Genomic DNA, 16166 nt, shown 5'->3' with positions numbered 1-16166 from the left:
ATTTTGGGGAATTTAAGATTTTGGGATTTGGTATTTTCGGTAATCAGAAATGGGAGAGGAGGGTTGGGAAAGGGAATTTTCCCAGGGAATTTTCGGGATTAAATGCCAAAAATCCCAAAAAATGGGGGAATTTGGGAATTTTCCCAGAGATTCTTTAGGATCAAATCCTGAAAATCCAAAAAATTGGCGGGATTTGGGAATGGGAATTTTCCTGGAGATTCTTATGGATAACATCCCAAAGATCCCAAAAATAAAAAAAATTCCCAAATTTGGGAATTCCCAAATTCGTCCCCACGTGGGATTCTCCCACTTCCAGAGGGTCCAGAATCGCAAATTCCTAAACTGCTCCCAACATCAGGAAAAGCGGGAATTCCATCCCAGGATTCCCAAATCTGGGAATTCCAGAGGGTGCAGAATTCCAAAATTTCTGCTTCCAGATGGTCCCAAATCCCCCATTCCCAAACTATTCCGAAATCCAGGATCACAGAAAAGTGGGAATTCCGTCCCAGAATTCCCGTTCTTTGCCTTATTCCAGGGAATTCCCAAATTTGAGATTTGCCAAAAATTTTCCACTTCCAGAGGGTCCCAAATCTCCCAATCCCAAACTCTTCCCAGGATCACGAAAAGTGGGAATTCCATCCCAGAATTCCCAAATTCGAGAATTCCCAAAATTTTTGGTTTTCCGGGGAATTCCCAAATTTGGGAATTCCCAAATTCCAGAGGGTCCAGAATTCCAAAATCTCCCAAATTTTCTGCTTCCACAGGGTCCCAAATCCCCCGTTCCCAAATAATTCCCAACATCAGGAAAAGCGGGAATTGAATTCCCAAATTCGAGAATTCCCAAATCCGTCCCCACACGAGATTCTCCCAAAATTTTTTGTTTTCTGGGGAATTCCCAAATTTGGGAATTCCCAAATTCCAGAGGGTCCAGAATTCCAAAATCTCCCAAATTTTCTGCTTCCTGAGGGCTCCAAATCCCCCGTTCCCAAATTATTCCCAACATCAGGAAAAGCGGGAATTCCATTCCGGAATCCCCAAATTTGGGAATCCCCATGCGGGATTCTCACAAAATTTTTTGGTTTTCCAGGGAATTCCCAAATTTGGGATTCTCCCAGAATTCCAGAGGTTCCAAAATTTTCAGAGGTTTCCCAAATTTTCCGCTTCCAGAGCGTCCCAAATCCCCCACTCCCAAATCGTCCCCAACCCCAGGATCACGGAAAAAGTGGGAATTCCGCCCCGGAATTCCAAGATTTGGGAATTCCCTCCCCTCCAGGCCTGCGCCGGGTCGTGCCGGGCGCAGATTTCCTTGGAATCCCCCCTTTTTCCTGGGAATTCCCAGAATTCCTGTTCCTTGTGTTTCTCCAGGAAATCCCCAAATTCCAGAGGGTCCAGAATTCCAAAATCCCCATTTCTAAATTGCTCCTAGTATCAGGAAAAGCGGGAATTCCGTTCCGGAATCCCCAAATCCGGGAATTCCCAATTCCCCAAATTTTCCGCTTCCTGAGGGCTCCAAATCCCCCGTTCCCAAATTATTCCCAACATCAGGAAAAGCGGGAATTCCATTCCGGAATCCCCATCCCGGGAATCTCCACCCGGGATTCTCACAAAATTTTTGGTTTTCCAGGGAATTCCCAAATTTGGGATTCTCCCAGAATTCCAGAGGTTCCAAAATTTTCAGAGGTTTCCCGAATTTTCCACTTCCAGAGCGTCCCAAATCCCCCACTCCCAAATTGTCCCCAACTCCAGGATCACGGAAAAAGTGGGAATTCCGCCCCGGAATTCCAAGATTTGGGAATTCCCTCCCCTCCAGGCCTGCGCCGGGTCGTGCCGGGCGCCAGATTTCCTTGGAATCTCCCCTTTTTCCGGGAATTCTCAGAATTCCTGTTCCTTGTGTTTTTCCAGGGAATCTCCAAATTTGGGAATTCCCAAATTCCAGAGGGTCTAAAACGCCAAATTTTCCGCTTCCTGAGGGCTCCAAATCCCCCGTTCCCAAATTATTCCCAACATCAGGAAAAGCGGGAATTCCATTCCGGAATCCCCAAATTTGGGAATCCCCACACGGGATTCTCACAAAATTTTTGGTTTTCCAGAGAATTCCCTAATTTGGGAATTCCAGAGGCTCCAAAATCTCCCAAATTTTCTGCTTCCAGAGGCTCCCAAATCCCCCACTCCCAAATTGTCCCCAACTCCGGGATCACGGAAAAAGTGGGAATTCCGCCCCGGAATTCCAAGATTTGGGAATTCCCTCCCCTCCAGGCCTGCGCCGGGTCGTGCCGGGCGCAGATTTCCTTGGAATCCCCCCTTTTTCCCGGGAACGGGCAATTCCAGCCGCTCTCCGAGAGCCTGCGGCGCTACGTCATGAGCCACTTCCGCTGGAACCAGTTCGGCCGCCGGAACGGCAGCGAGCCCGGGAAACGGGAGGAGGAGGAGGAGGAGGAGGAGGAGAAATCCGGGAACGAGCCCGGAATTCCCGGCTTTTCCCAGCGCTCCGGGGAGCCGGGGAAGGACGGGAAGCGCTCGTATTCCATGGAGCACTTCCGGTGGGGGAAACCCGTGGGGCGCAAGAGGAGGCCGGTCAAGGTTTACCCCAACGGGGCCGAGGAGGAGTCGGAGGAGAATTCCCGGCTGGAATTCCGGCGGGGGGAACCCTCGGAAGGCGAGGAGGAGGAGGATGAGGAATTCCCGAGGTTCCCGTGGAATTCCCGGAAGGAGAAGCGCTACGGGGGATTCATGAGCTCGGAGCGGATCCGGACGCCGCTGGTGACGCTCTTCAAGAACGCCATCGGGAAGAGCTTCTCCAAGGATGGGCAGTGACGGGGAAAATCCGGGAAAAAAATTCCCGGAAAAATCCCATGGGATCCGCGGCCCCTCTAGTGTCCCCCTTAGCGCTCGATCCGTCCTCGTTAAAATCCCGGGATTCTGGGTGGGAATTCCCAGGGTGGGAGTTCTTGGGATGGATCCCGGTTGGGAATTCTTGGGATGGCGGGAAGGTGTAAAATGCTGTAAAGGAGGGAATGGGAAATTCCCGAAGAAATTAAAAAAAAAAAAAAAAAAAAAAAAAAAAGGATGGGAAATTCCCGAAGAAATTTTAAAAGTCTGGATGGAAAATTCCCGAAGAATTGAAAAAAATCGGGATGAGAGCGCTGGGAGATGGCGGCGAAAAAAACGGGAATTGGGGTGGTTGGGAATGGGAGGGAAAGGGTTGGGGGATGGGAATTTTGGGATGAGGGAATGAATTGGAAGGCGATCCCAACTCCAGGAATGCCCCTGGCTCTCCAGATTCCATGGGCTCCATTTCCGGTGCCACCGAGTCCCATCACAATCCCGACTCTGATGGCAATTCCCATTCCAATCCCGATCCTGATCCCGATCCCAATCCTGATCACAATTCCCATCCCGATTCCAATCCTGATCCCGATTGCGATTCCGCTTCTGCTTCTGATCTCGATTCCCATCCCAATTCCGATCCCGATTCCCACCCTGATCCCAAACCCCAATCCTGATCCCGATCCCTATCCCAATCCTGACCCCAATCCCGATCCCCATCCTGATCCTCATCCCGATCCCGATCCCCATTCCAATCCCATTCCCATTCTTGTTCCCAATCCCGATCCTGATCCCAATTCCAATCCTGATTCTGCTTCCACTTCCAATCTCAATCCTGAACCCAATTCCCATTCCCATCCCGATTCTGATCCTGATCCCAATCCTGATCCCAATCCCAATCCTGATCCTGATTCCAATCCTGATTCTGATCCCAATCTCAATCCCGATTCTGATTCTAATCTTGATTCTGATTCTGATCCCGATCCCAATCCTGATCCTGATTCCAATCCTGATTCCGATTCTGATCCCAATCTCAATCCCAATTCTGATCCCGATCCCAATCCCAATCCTCATACCCATCCTGATTCGGATCCCAATTCCTATTCTGATCCCGATCCTGATTACAATTCCGCTTCTGCTTCCAATCTCGATCCCCATCCTGATTCTGATCCTGATTCTCATCCCTATACCAATTCCCATCCTGATCCCGATTCTGATCCCAATCCTGATCCTGATCCCGATCCCAATCCTCACCCCCATCCCGATTAGGATCCTGATCCCGATCACAATCCTGATCCCAATCCTGATCCCGATCCCAATCCTCATCCCTGTCCCAATTCAGATCCCAATCCTAATCCCAATTCTGATCCCAATCCTGACCCTGATCCCAATCCTGATCTCAACTCTGATTCTGACCCTGATCCTGATCCCAATCCTGATTCCAATCATGATTCAGATCCTGATCCCGATCCTGATCCTAAATCCAATCCCAATCGGGATCTCGATCCAGATTCTGATCCTGATCCTGATCCCAATCCCAATCCTCATCCCCATCCCGATTAGGATCCTGATCCTGATTCTGATCCCAATCCTGATCCCGATCCTGATCCCGATCCTGATCCCGATCCTGATCCCGATCCCAATCCTCAACCCCATCCCGATTCAGATCCCAATCCTAATCCTGATCCTCATCCCAATTCCAATCCCTATCTCAAATCCCCATCCTGATCTCAATCCCGATCCCGATTCCCATCTCCATCCCAGTTCCAATCCCCATTCTGATCATGACCTTAATCCCAATTCTAATCCCGATCCTCATCCCAATTCCAATCCCTATCTCAAATCCCCATCCTGATCTCAATCCCGATCCCGATTCCCATCTCCATCCCAGTTCCAATCCCCATTCTGATCATGACCTTAATCCCAATTCTAATCCCGATCCTCATCCCAATTCCAATCCCTATCTCAAATCCCCATCCTGATCTCAATCCCGATCCCGATTCCCATCTCCATCCCAGTTCCAATCCCCATTCTGATCATGACCTTAATCCCAATTCTAATCCCGATCCTCATCCCAATTCCAATCCCTATCTCAAATCCCCATCCTGATCTCAATCCCGATCCCGATTCCCATCTCCATCCCAGTTCCAATCCCGATTCTGATCATGATCTTAATCCCAATTCTAATCCTGATCCTCATCCCAATTCCAAATCCCAATCTGGATCTCGCTCCAGATTCCGATTCCGATCCTGATCTTGATCCCAATCTGGATCTCAATCCCGATCCCAATTCTGATCCCGATCCTGTTCCTGATCCCGATCCCGATCCCGTTCCTCATCCCGATTCCAATCCCAATCCTGATTCCAATCATGATTCAGATCCTGATCCCGATCCTAATCCCAATCCTGATCCCAATCCCAATCCTGATTCCGATCCCGATCCTGATCCCGATTCCAATCCCAATCTGGATCTCGATCCAGATTCCGATTCAGATCCTGATCTTGATCCCAATCTGGATCTCAATCCCGATCCCAATTCTGATCCCAATCCGTTCCTGATCCCGATCCCGTTCCTGATCCCGATCCCGGCCGCGGGGCACAAATAAAAACCCATCGCTTCTCCGATAAAATTTATGGATCTGGAATACACAACTCCCGTCCTTCCCCATATCCAAGCCGGACCCGAGCTCTCGAATTCGGGAGGAATTTCCGGGAAAATCCCGGATTTGCTCCCGCTCCCGGCACGCGGAAGAGACGCGGAGTCTTCCCAACCATCCCTGAGTTTGGATCTCCTGGAATTGCCGCCACCGCTCCGAGTCCGGAATTCCCGCGGCGGGAAAACCCCGGGAAAAACCCGGATCCGCCTTTCCCTCTTTTCCACACGGAACTAAAAACCCCCACCCCCAAAAAAAAACCCCCAAAAAAACCTCCGGGAAGGGGGCCGTGCCGAGGGGGTCGGGTTCCGGATCCGGTTGGAGATTCCCAAAGAATCCTCAGGAATTCTCCAGCACCTGGTGGGGCAGGGGGACGGTGGCGGATCCGAGGAACGATCCCGGTTTTTCGCGGCCCTTCAGGAAAAACGTCAGGAGCTCGCCTTTGCCCTTGACGTAGACGGCGCCGCGGCGGACGAAGCGGAATCCGTATTCCTTCAGGATCTGCTGCGTCTCCTCCACCACCTGCCGGGGGGGGAAAAGAAAAAAAAAACCGGGAATCTGGGAATGTTCCCTTGGGAAACGGGAGGTGGGAAAAGCGGAGAGAAACGGGAATTTCCCCCTCCGGATGTGGAGGGGGAAATTCCCGAGGAAGGAGCGGAAATTCCTGGAAGGGTGGGGTGGAATTCCCAGAGGATCGCTGGGAGTGTCCAAGGAAAGGCTGGAAAATCCCAGGATTGTGAGATTGGAATGGGATGGGATTGAAGGTCCATGGATCCCGTCCCAAGAATTCCAGGATTCTGGGGTCAAGGACGCTCAGGATCCATCCCCAGGGATTTTTATGGGATTTGGGGATGGAAAAGTGAAAGGAGACACTTCCTAGCGTCCCAAATTCCCAAGGAAACCCCGGTGTGATCCCACCTGGATCTCCCCAAGATTCCTGGGGTGATTCCCAACTGGATATTCCCCATCCCAGCCGGATATTCCCAAGATTCTCAAGGTGATCCCACCTGGATATTCCAGACATTCCCCGGGTGATCCCACCTGGATATTCCCCAGATTCTCAGGGTGATCCCATCCCGATATTCCCAATATTCCCACCTGGATGTCACCCATCCCACCTGGATGTCACCCATCCCACCCGGATGTTCCCACGCTCATTCCCGGCGAGGTCCCATCTGGATGTTCCCCATGATCCCACCTGGATGTTCCACATCCCACCTGGATATTCCCAAGATTCCTGCTGTGATCCCATCCGGATATTCCCAAGATTCCCAACGTGATTCCACCTGGATGTTCCCTGTATGATCCCACCTGGATGCTCCCCCTCCCACCCAGATATTCCCAAGATTCCCGAGGTGATCCCACCTGGATATTCCCAAGATTGATCCCACCTGGATGTTCCCCGTCCCACCCTGATATTCCCAAGATTCCCATGGTGATCCCACCTGGATATTCACAAGATTCCTGATCTGGTCCCACCCAGATATTCCCAAGATTCCCAGTGTGATCCCACCCAGATGTCCCCCATCCCACCGGGATGTTCCCAAGCTCATTCCCAGCGAGGTCCCACCTCAAAGTTGCCCATGATCCCACCTGGATATTCCCAAGATTCCTGAGGGGATTCCACCTGGATGTTTCCAAGATTCCTGGTCTGGCCCCACCCAGATATTCCCAAGATTCCCAACGTGACCCCACCTGGATGTTCCCCATCCCACCCAGATACTCCCAAGATTCCTGAGGGGATTCCACCTGGATGTTTCCAGGATTCCTGGTCTGGTCCCACCCTGATATTCCCAAGATTCCCAATGTGACCCCACCCGGATGTCCCCCATTCCACCCTGATATTCCCAAGCTCATTCCCGCCGAGGTCCCACCTGGATGTTCCCCCTGACCCCACCCGGATATTCCCAGTCATCCCGGCTGTGACCCCACGCGGACGTTCCCCAGGGATATTCCCAAGATTCCCGGCGTGGTCCCACCTGGATGTTGCCCATGATCCCACCTGGATGTTCCTGATCTGGTCCCACCCAGATATTCCCAAGATTCCTGTGACCCCACCTGAATATTCCAAACATTCCCGGGGTGATCCCACCCAGATATCCCCAAGATTCCCAACGTGATCCCACCTGGATGTTCCCTGTGTGATCCCACCTGGATGTTCCCCATCCCACCTGGGTACTCCCAAGATTCCTGAGGGGATTCCACCTGGATATTTCCAAGATTCCTGATCTGGTCCCACCCAGATATTCCCAAGATTCCCAGTGTGATCCCACCCAGATGTCCCCCATCCCACCGGGATGTTCCCAAGCTCATTCCCAGCGAGGTCCCACCTCAAAGTTGCCCATGATCCCACCTGGATATTCCCAAGATTCCTGATCTGGTCCCACCTGGATGTTCCCAAAATTCCTGATCTGGTCCCACCCAGATATTCCCAAGATTCCTGAGGGGATCCCACCTGGATGTTCCCAAGATTCCTGAGGGGATTCCACCTGGATGTTTCCAAGATTCCTGGTCTGGCCCCACCCAGATATTCCCAAGATTCCCAACGTGACCCCACCTGGATGTTCCCCATCCCACCCAGATACTCCCAAGATTCCTGAGGGGATCCCACCTGGATGTTCCCAAGATTCCTGAGGGGATTCCACCTGGATGTTTCCAAGATTCCTGGTCTGGCCCCACCCAGATATTCCCAAGATTCCCAACGTGACCCCACCTGGATGTTCCCCATCCCACCCAGATACTCCCAAGATTCCTGAGGGGATTCCACCTGGATGTTTCCAGGATTCCTGGTCTGGTCCCACCCAGATATTCCCAAGATTCCCAATGTGACCCCACCCGGATGTCCCCCATTCCACCCTGATATTCCTAAGCTCATTCCCGCCGAGGTCCCACCTGGATGTTCCCCCTGACCCCACCCGGATATTCCCAGTCATCCCGGCTGTGACCCCACGCGGACGTTCCCCAGGGATATTCCCAAGATTCCCGGCGTGGTCCCACCTGGATGTTGCCCATGATCCCACCTGGATGTTCCTGATCTGGTCCCACCCAGATATTCCCAAGGTTCCCAATGTGATCCCACCTGGATGTCCCGTGTGATCCCACCTGGATGTTCCCCATCCCACCTGGATACTCCCAAGATTCCTGAGGGGATTCCACCTGGATGTTCCCAAGATTCCTTGTCTGGTCCCACCCAGATATTCCCAAGATTCCCAACGTGATCCCACCTGGATGTTCCCAAGATTCCTTGTCTGGTCCCACCCAGATATTCCCAAGATTCCTGTGACCCCACCTGAATATTCCAAACATTCCCGGGGTGATCCCACCCAGATATCCCCAAGATTCCCAACGTGATCCCACCTGGATGTTCCCTGTGTGATCCCACCTGGATGTTCCCCATCCCACCTGGGTACTCCCAAGATTCCTGAGGGGATTCCACCTGGATATTTCCAAGATTCCTGATCTGGTCCCACCCAGATATTCCCAAGATTCCCAACGTGACCCCACCTGGATGTTCCCTGATATTCCTAAGCTCATTCCCGGCGAGGTCCCACCTGGATGTTCCCCATGACCCCACCCGGATATTCCCAGTCATCCCGGCTGTGACCCCACGCGGACGTTCCCCAGGGATATTCCCAGGATTCCCGGCGCGGTCCCACCTGGATGTTGCCCATGACTCCGGTGGACTCCATCCTGCTGGCCACGTTGACCGTGTTGCCCCAGATGTCGTAGTGGGGCTTGCGCGCCCCGATGACGCCGGCCAGCACCGCCCCCTTGTTCATCCCTGCCCGGAGGGATAGGGATCAGGCCCGGAACGTTCCGGAATTCCCGGCATTCCCGGCGTTCCCTCCCGGACTTGCCTATGCGCAGCATGAAGTTGTTGAAGGACTGGTAGTTGATGTTCATCAGCGTCACCTTCATGGCCAGCGCGAAGTCGGCCAGGTCGGCCAGGTGCTGCCAGCGCTCCTTCTCCGAGCGCGGATCCTTCTGCGCGGAAATCCCGGGATTCGGCCACCTCCCGAGGGTCCCGGGAGGCGGGAGGTGGGGAACGGGACAGCGGGACGGGAGGTGGGAGGTGGGGATGGAGGTGGGATGTGGGGATGGAGGTGGGATGTGGGGATGGGACATTGGGATGGGACGTGTATCTGGGGACATTGGGATGGGATACGGAGATGATGGGACATGGAAATGGGACAGGAACGGGACATTGGGATGGGACATGGGGATGATGGGACACGGAGATGGGAAATGGATCTGGGGACATTGGGACGGGATGGGATAGGGATGATTGGACATGGAGATGGGACATGGAAATGGGGACATTGGGATGGGACATGGAGATGATGGGACACGGAGATGGGACATGGAAATGGGACATTGGAATGGGACATGGGGATGATGGGACATGGAGATGGGACATGGAGATGGGGACATTGGGATGGGATGGGGATGATGGGACATGGAGATGGGACATGGAAATGGGACAGGAACGGAACATTGCGATGGGACGGGATGGGGATGATGGGACACGGAGATGGGAAATGGAAATGGGACAGAAATGCGACATTGGGATGGGATGGGGATGATGGGGCACGGAGATGAGACATGGAGATGGGAGATGGGACGTGGATCTGGGGACATTGGGATGGGGCGGGGATGATGGGACATGGAAATGGGTAATGGATCTGGGGACATTGGGATGGGACATGGAGATGGTGGGACATTGGGATGGGATGGGGATGATGGGGCACGGAGATGGGAAATGGATCTGGGGACAGCAACGGGACATTGGGATGGGATAGGGATGATGGGACACGGAGATGGGACAGGGACATGGGGACACTGGGATGAGACATGGAGATGACGGGAGATGGAGATGGGACACGGAGATGGGACATGGAGAGGGACATGGAGATGGGACAGGACACGGACATGGAGATGGGACAGGGATGGGACACCAAGCTGGGACGTGGAGATGATGGGACACGGAGATGATGGGACACTGAGGTGATGGGACATGGCTGGATCACAGAACCGAGACACGGAGATGGCAGACAAGGAGGAAGGGACCAATCCCACGGTCCCCAGGGGCGTCCCAAGGCCGGATCCCGGCCTGACCTTGGCTCCGAATCCGTTGGCGCCGGCGTCGGGCGTCACCCCGGAGGCGGCCATGTAGGTGCTGCCGATGGTCTTGATCTTGGTGATGCAGCGGAACTGCGGCTCGTCCAGCAGCTGGCACCGGCACGGAAACCGGGATCACGGCGGGTCCCGGCCGGAGCGCGGGGGGAACCTCCGGGTGGATCCCAGGGATCCCACCTGGATGATCCCAGGGATCCCACCTGGATGATCCCGTGATTCCCAGTCCGATCCCACCTGGATGTTCCCTTGATCCCACCTGGATGTTCCTCGGCACGGAAACCGGGATCACGGCGGGTCCCGGCCGGAGCGCGGGGGGAACCTCCGGGTGGATCCCAGGGATCCCACCTGGATGATCCCAGGGATCCCACCTGGATGATCCCGTGATTCCCAGTCCGATCCCACCTGGATGATCCCAGGGATCCCACCTGGATGTTCCTGTGATTCCCAGTCCGATCCCACCTGGATGTTCCCTTGATTCCCAGTGTGATCCCACATGGGTGTTCCCTTGATTCCCAGTTTGATCCCACCTGGATGATCCCGTGATTCCCAGTCTGATCCCACCTGGATGTTCCCTTGATTCCCAGTGTGATCCCACATGGATGTTCCCTGCCCCACCTGGATGTTCCCATGATTCCCAGTCTGATCCCACCTAGATGTTCCCCAGGATTCCCACTGTGATCCCACCTGGACATTCCCCATGATTCCCAGTCTGATCCCACATGGATGTTCCCTGCCCCACCTGGATGTTCCCGTCATTCCTAGTCCGATCCCACCTGGATGTTCCTGTGATTCCCAATCCGATCCCACCTGGGTGTTCCCCATCCCACCTGGATGTTCCCTTGATTCCCAGTGTGATCCCACCTGGAGGTGCCCCACCTGGATGTTCCCGTCATTCCTAGTCCGATCCCACCTGGATGATCCCGTCATTCCCAGTCTGATCCCACCTGGATGTTCCCGTGATTCCCAGTCCAATCCCACCTGGATGTTCCCATGATCCCACCTGGATGATCCCGTCATTCCCAGTCTGATCCCACCTGGACATTCCCCACAATTCCCACTGTGATCCCACCTGGACATTCCCCACAATTCCCACTGTGATCCCACCTGGACATTCCCCACAATTCCCACTGTGATCCCACCTGGACATTCCCCACAATTCCCACTGTGATCCCACCTGGACATTCCCCACAATTCCCACTGTGATCCCACCTGGACATTCCCCACAATTCCCACTGTGATCCCACCTGGACATTCCCCATGATTCCCAGTCTGATCCCACCTGGATGTTCCCGTGATTCCCAATCGGATCCCACCTGGATGTTCCCCGTGATTTCCACCGTGATCCCACCTGGACATTCCCCATGATTCCCAGTCTGATCCCACCTGGACATTCCCCATGATTCCCAGTCTGATCCCACCTGGACATTCCCCACAATTCCCACCGTGATCCCACCTGGACATTCCCCGCGATTCCCACCGTGATCCCACCTGGACATTCCCCACAATTCCCACCGTGATCCCACCTGGACATTCCCCACGATTCCCACCGTGATCCCACCTGGACATTCCCCACAATTCCCACCATGATCCCACCTGGCCATTCCCCGTGATCCCCGCTGCGGTCCCACCTGGGCCTGGCCGTGCCCCGCCCCGATCCGTGGGGAATTCCGGCGGCGCCGGGGGCTCACCGCGTCGAAGTCGGAGATGATCTCGTTGAGGAAGCGCAGGCACTCGATGCCGCCGTTGTTGATGCTCTCCTCCGTGTAGAAGTCGGCGAAGTTGGGCAGGGAGGCGAACATCACCCCGATCTCCTCGTAGGACTGGCTGTACAGCTCCTGGGAATTCCGGGAACGCGCCCCCGCGGGGCCGGGAATGCGCCGCCGGAGCGCGCCGTTATCGGTCATTGGTCATTGATCATTGGATATTATTGGTTGTTAATTGGTAATTATTGGTTGAGAAATGTTGGGTTTTAGGGATTAAATCTCTGGTTTATCCCCCCATGGAAGACATCCTGGAAATTCCTTCCCGAAATTCCGGATACCCCCCGCGCTCACTGGGAATTTGGGAATTCCCATCCAAGGGGGGTTTTCCAAGGTTTTTCCAGCTGCTCTGGATCCCTGGGAATGTCCAAGGAAAGGCTGGAGCGCCCTGGGATCATGTGGTGGGAATGGGGGGAGATGAAGCTCCATGGATCCCACCCAAAGAATTCCACAATTTTGGGACCCAGGACGCTCAGGATCCATCCTGAGGGATTTTTATGGGATTTGGGGATGAGAGAGGGATGAGAACATCACCCCGATCTCCTCGTAGGACTGGCTGTACAGCTCCTGGGAATTCCGGGAACGCGCCCCCGCGGGGCCGGGAATGCGCCGCCGGAGCGCGCCATTATCGGTTATTGATCATTGGTTATTGGTTATTGGTCATTGCTTGTTAATTGGTAATTATTGGTTGAGAAATGTTGGGTTTTAGGGATTAAATCTCTGGTTTATCCCCCCATGGAAGACATCCTGGAAATTCCTTCCCGAAATTCTGGATACCCCCAGCGCTCACTGGGAATTTGGGAATTCCTGTCCAAGGGGGGTTTTCCAAGGTTTTCCCGGCTGCTATGTATCCCTGGGAATGTCCAAGGAAAGGCTGGAGCGCCCTGGGATCATGTGGTGGGATTGAAGCTCCATGGATCCCACCCAAAGAATTCCAGAATTTTGGGACCCAGCACGCTCAGGATTGAAAAACGCCTGAGGGATTTTTATGGAATTTTGGGGGACGTGGGCAGGGAGGCGAACATCACCCCGATCTCCTCGTAGGACTGGCTGTACAGCTCCTGGGAATTCCGGGAACGCGCCCCCGCGGGGCCGGGAATGCGCCGCCGGAGCGCGCCGTTATCGGTCATTGGTCATTGGTTATTGGTTATTGGTTGTTAATTGGTAATTATTGGTTGAGAAATGTTGGGTTTTAGGGATTAAATCTCTGGTTTATCCCCCCATGGAAGACATCCTGGAAATTCCTTCCCGAAATTCCGGATACCCCCCGCGCTCACTGGGAATTTGGGAATTCCCATCCAAGGGGGGTTTTCCAAGGTTTTTCCAGCTGCTCTGGATCCCTGGGAATGTCCAAGGAAAGGCTGGAGCGCCCTGGGATCATGTGGTGGGATTGAAGCTCCATGGATCCCACCCAAAGAATTCCAGAATTTTGGGATCCAGGACGCTCAGGATCCATCCCCAGGGATTTTTATGGAATTTGTGTGGATGGAAAAGGGAAGGAAGATCATTCCTGGAGTCCCCATTTCCCAGGGAATTCCTGAAATTCGTTCCCAGAGAGGAATCGGGATGGGGATGGATGCAATGGCAGGCTGGGAGAGCTGGGAATGGAGGGAATTCCCTGGGAATAGGGGAAGGAATTCCCAGAGAATCCCTGGCAGTGTCCAAGGAAAAGTTGGAGCCACCTGGCATGGTGGGGTGGGAATGGGATGGGATTGGAGGCCTATGGATCCCACCCAAACCATTCCGGGAATGTGGGAACCACCCGGAAACTCGGGAATACCGAACTGGAAAAGCAGGAATACCGGCTGGAAAATCGGGAATACCGACCTCGTCGCGCTTTTTGGAGCCCAGGAAGTGGCGGGCCACGTGCTCGGGCAGCATGTTGGCCACCAGCGCCTCGTTCCAGCGGCGCATCTCGGAGACGCGCTCCTTCTGGTCGTGGACGTCGATCTTCCACAGGAACAGCGTCCGGGCCAGCTTCTCCACCTGGGAACACAGGCCGGGAATTGTGGGAATTCCTGGGATTTTGGGAATGTGGGATTGTGGGATATTGGGGTTGTGGGATAATGGGATGGGATAATGGAGACGCGCTCCTTCTGGTCGTGGACGTCGATCTTCCACAGGAACAGCGTCCGGGCCAGCTTCTCCACCTGGGAACACAGGCCGGGAATTGTGGGAATTCCTGGAATTGTGGGAATGTGGGATAGTGGGATATTGGGATGGGATAATGGGATGGGATAATGGAGACGCGCTCCTTCTGGTGGTGGACGTCGATCTTCCACAGGAACAGCGTCTGGGCCAGCTTCTCCACCTGGGATTGTGGGATGGTGGGAATGTGGGAACTGATGGGATTATGGGATGTTGGGATTATGGGATAAGGGGGAAAGGGAATATTGGGATAAGGGGATATTGGGATGGGATAATGGAGACGCGCTCCTTCTGGTCGCGGACGTCGATCTTCCACAGGAACAGCGTCCGGGCCAGCTTCTCCACCTGGGAACACAGGCTGGGAATTGTGGGAATTCCCGGGATTGTGGGAATGTGGGATTGTGGGATTGTAGGATTATGGGATTGTGGGATGGGATAGCGGGATAACGGGATAATGGCATAACGGGATAATGGAATAATGGAGTCGCGCTCCTTCTGGTCGCGGACGTCGATCTTCCACAGGAACAGCATCCGGGCCACCTTCTCCACCTGGGATTGAGGGATGGTGGGAATTCCCAGGATAATGGGATTATGGGATGTTGGGATAATGGGATAAGGGGATAATGGGATTGGATAACGGAGACGCGCTCCTTCTGGTCCTGGGTGTCGATCTTCCAAAGGGATTGAGATGATGGGATGATGGGATGATGGGATGGCGGTATTCCCAGAATTGGTGGGGCCAGGAAAACCCTTTGGGAGTATCCTTGGAAAAGCTGCATGTGCTGTGGATGGGCCTGGGATAAATCCCGGTGCCTCGGAGCTTGCAGGGAATCCGGGAAGGGATTTAGGGAAAGGATTTAGGGAGGGAAAGGGAGGGAAGAAAAGGGAAGGGAGAGGTTAAGAGGAGGAAAAAGAAGGGAAAGGGAAGAAAAGGCAGGAAAAAGAAGGAAAAGGATGGAAAGGGGAAGAAAGGGGAGGAAAAGGAAGGGAAAAAAAGGAAAATTAAGGAAGGGAGGGGGAAGAAAGAGCAGGAAATGGAGGAATAAGAAGGAAACAGGAAGGGAAAGAGAGGCAAGGGGGAAAAAAGGAAGGGAAAGGGAAGGAAGGGCAGGAAAAGGAAGGGAAAAGAAGGAAAAATATGGAAGAGGAAGGAAAAGGGATGGAAGGAGAGGTAAGAGGAAAAGGAAGGAGAAGGAAGGAAGGAAAAGGGAAGAAAGGGCAGGAGAAGAAGGAAAAACAAGGGAAAATAAGGAAAAATAAGGAAAAATAAGGAAAAGGGGGGAAGGGGAAGAAAGAGGAGGAAAAGGAAGGATAAGGAAGGAAAGGGAAGAAAAAGCAGGAAAAGAAGGAAAAATAAGGAAGGGAAGGGGAAGAAAGGACAGGAAAAGGAAGGAAAAGGGCAGGAAAAGGAAGAGAAAAGAAGGAAAATTAAGGAAAAATATGGAAAAATATGGAAGAAGAAGGACAATGGAGGAAAGGAGAGGAAAGGAGAGGAAACAGGGAAAAAAGGCAGGAAAAGGCAGGAAGAAGAAGGAAAAGGGAGGGAAGGAGAGGTAGGAGGAAGAAAAAGAAGGGAAAGGGAAGAAAAGGCAGGGAAAGGAAGGAAAAGGGAAGAAGAAGAAGAAGGAAAAGGAAGGAAAGA

At 53.5% G+C, this 16166-nt stretch overlaps 2 protein-coding genes across 2 annotated transcripts in view; one reads left to right on the top strand and one right to left on the bottom strand.

Moving 5' to 3' along the window:
- Window positions 1-2256: 2256 nt before the first annotated feature.
- POMC (proopiomelanocortin) lies at window positions 2257-2814 on the top strand (the record flags this gene model as incomplete). The annotated part of the gene is made up of 1 exon (XM_041414750.1): window positions 2257-2814. A coding segment is annotated over one exon (558 nt), but the record flags the coding sequence as incomplete, so codon positions are not given.
- Window positions 2815-5453: 2639 nt separating this feature from the next.
- The window catches only part of LOC121341321 (adenylate cyclase type 3-like), a 14339-nt gene continuing 3626 nt past the window's right edge, over window positions 5454-16166 (bottom strand). The window contains exons 3-8 of the mRNA XM_041414749.1: window positions 14204-14362; window positions 12305-12451; window positions 10596-10709; window positions 9338-9464; window positions 9137-9261; window positions 5454-6002 (exon numbers count right to left, since the gene is read on the bottom strand). Of these exons, the coding sequence (XP_041270683.1) occupies window positions 5820-6002; window positions 9137-9261; window positions 9338-9464; window positions 10596-10709; window positions 12305-12451; window positions 14204-14362 (855 nt within the window). The 3' untranslated portion in view covers window positions 5454-5819. The remainder of the gene's footprint in view (window positions 6003-9136; window positions 9262-9337; window positions 9465-10595; window positions 10710-12304; window positions 12452-14203; window positions 14363-16166) is intronic.

Source organism: Onychostruthus taczanowskii, unplaced genomic scaffold (genome assembly GCF_017590055.1).
Source record: "Onychostruthus taczanowskii isolate IOZ18803 unplaced genomic scaffold, ASM1759005v1 scaffold466, whole genome shotgun sequence".
NCBI lineage: Eukaryota > Metazoa > Chordata > Aves > Passeriformes > Passeridae > Onychostruthus > Onychostruthus taczanowskii.
The sequence above is the reverse complement of the archived record's forward strand: the minus strand, read 5'-3'. Positions and strand labels throughout refer to the sequence as shown.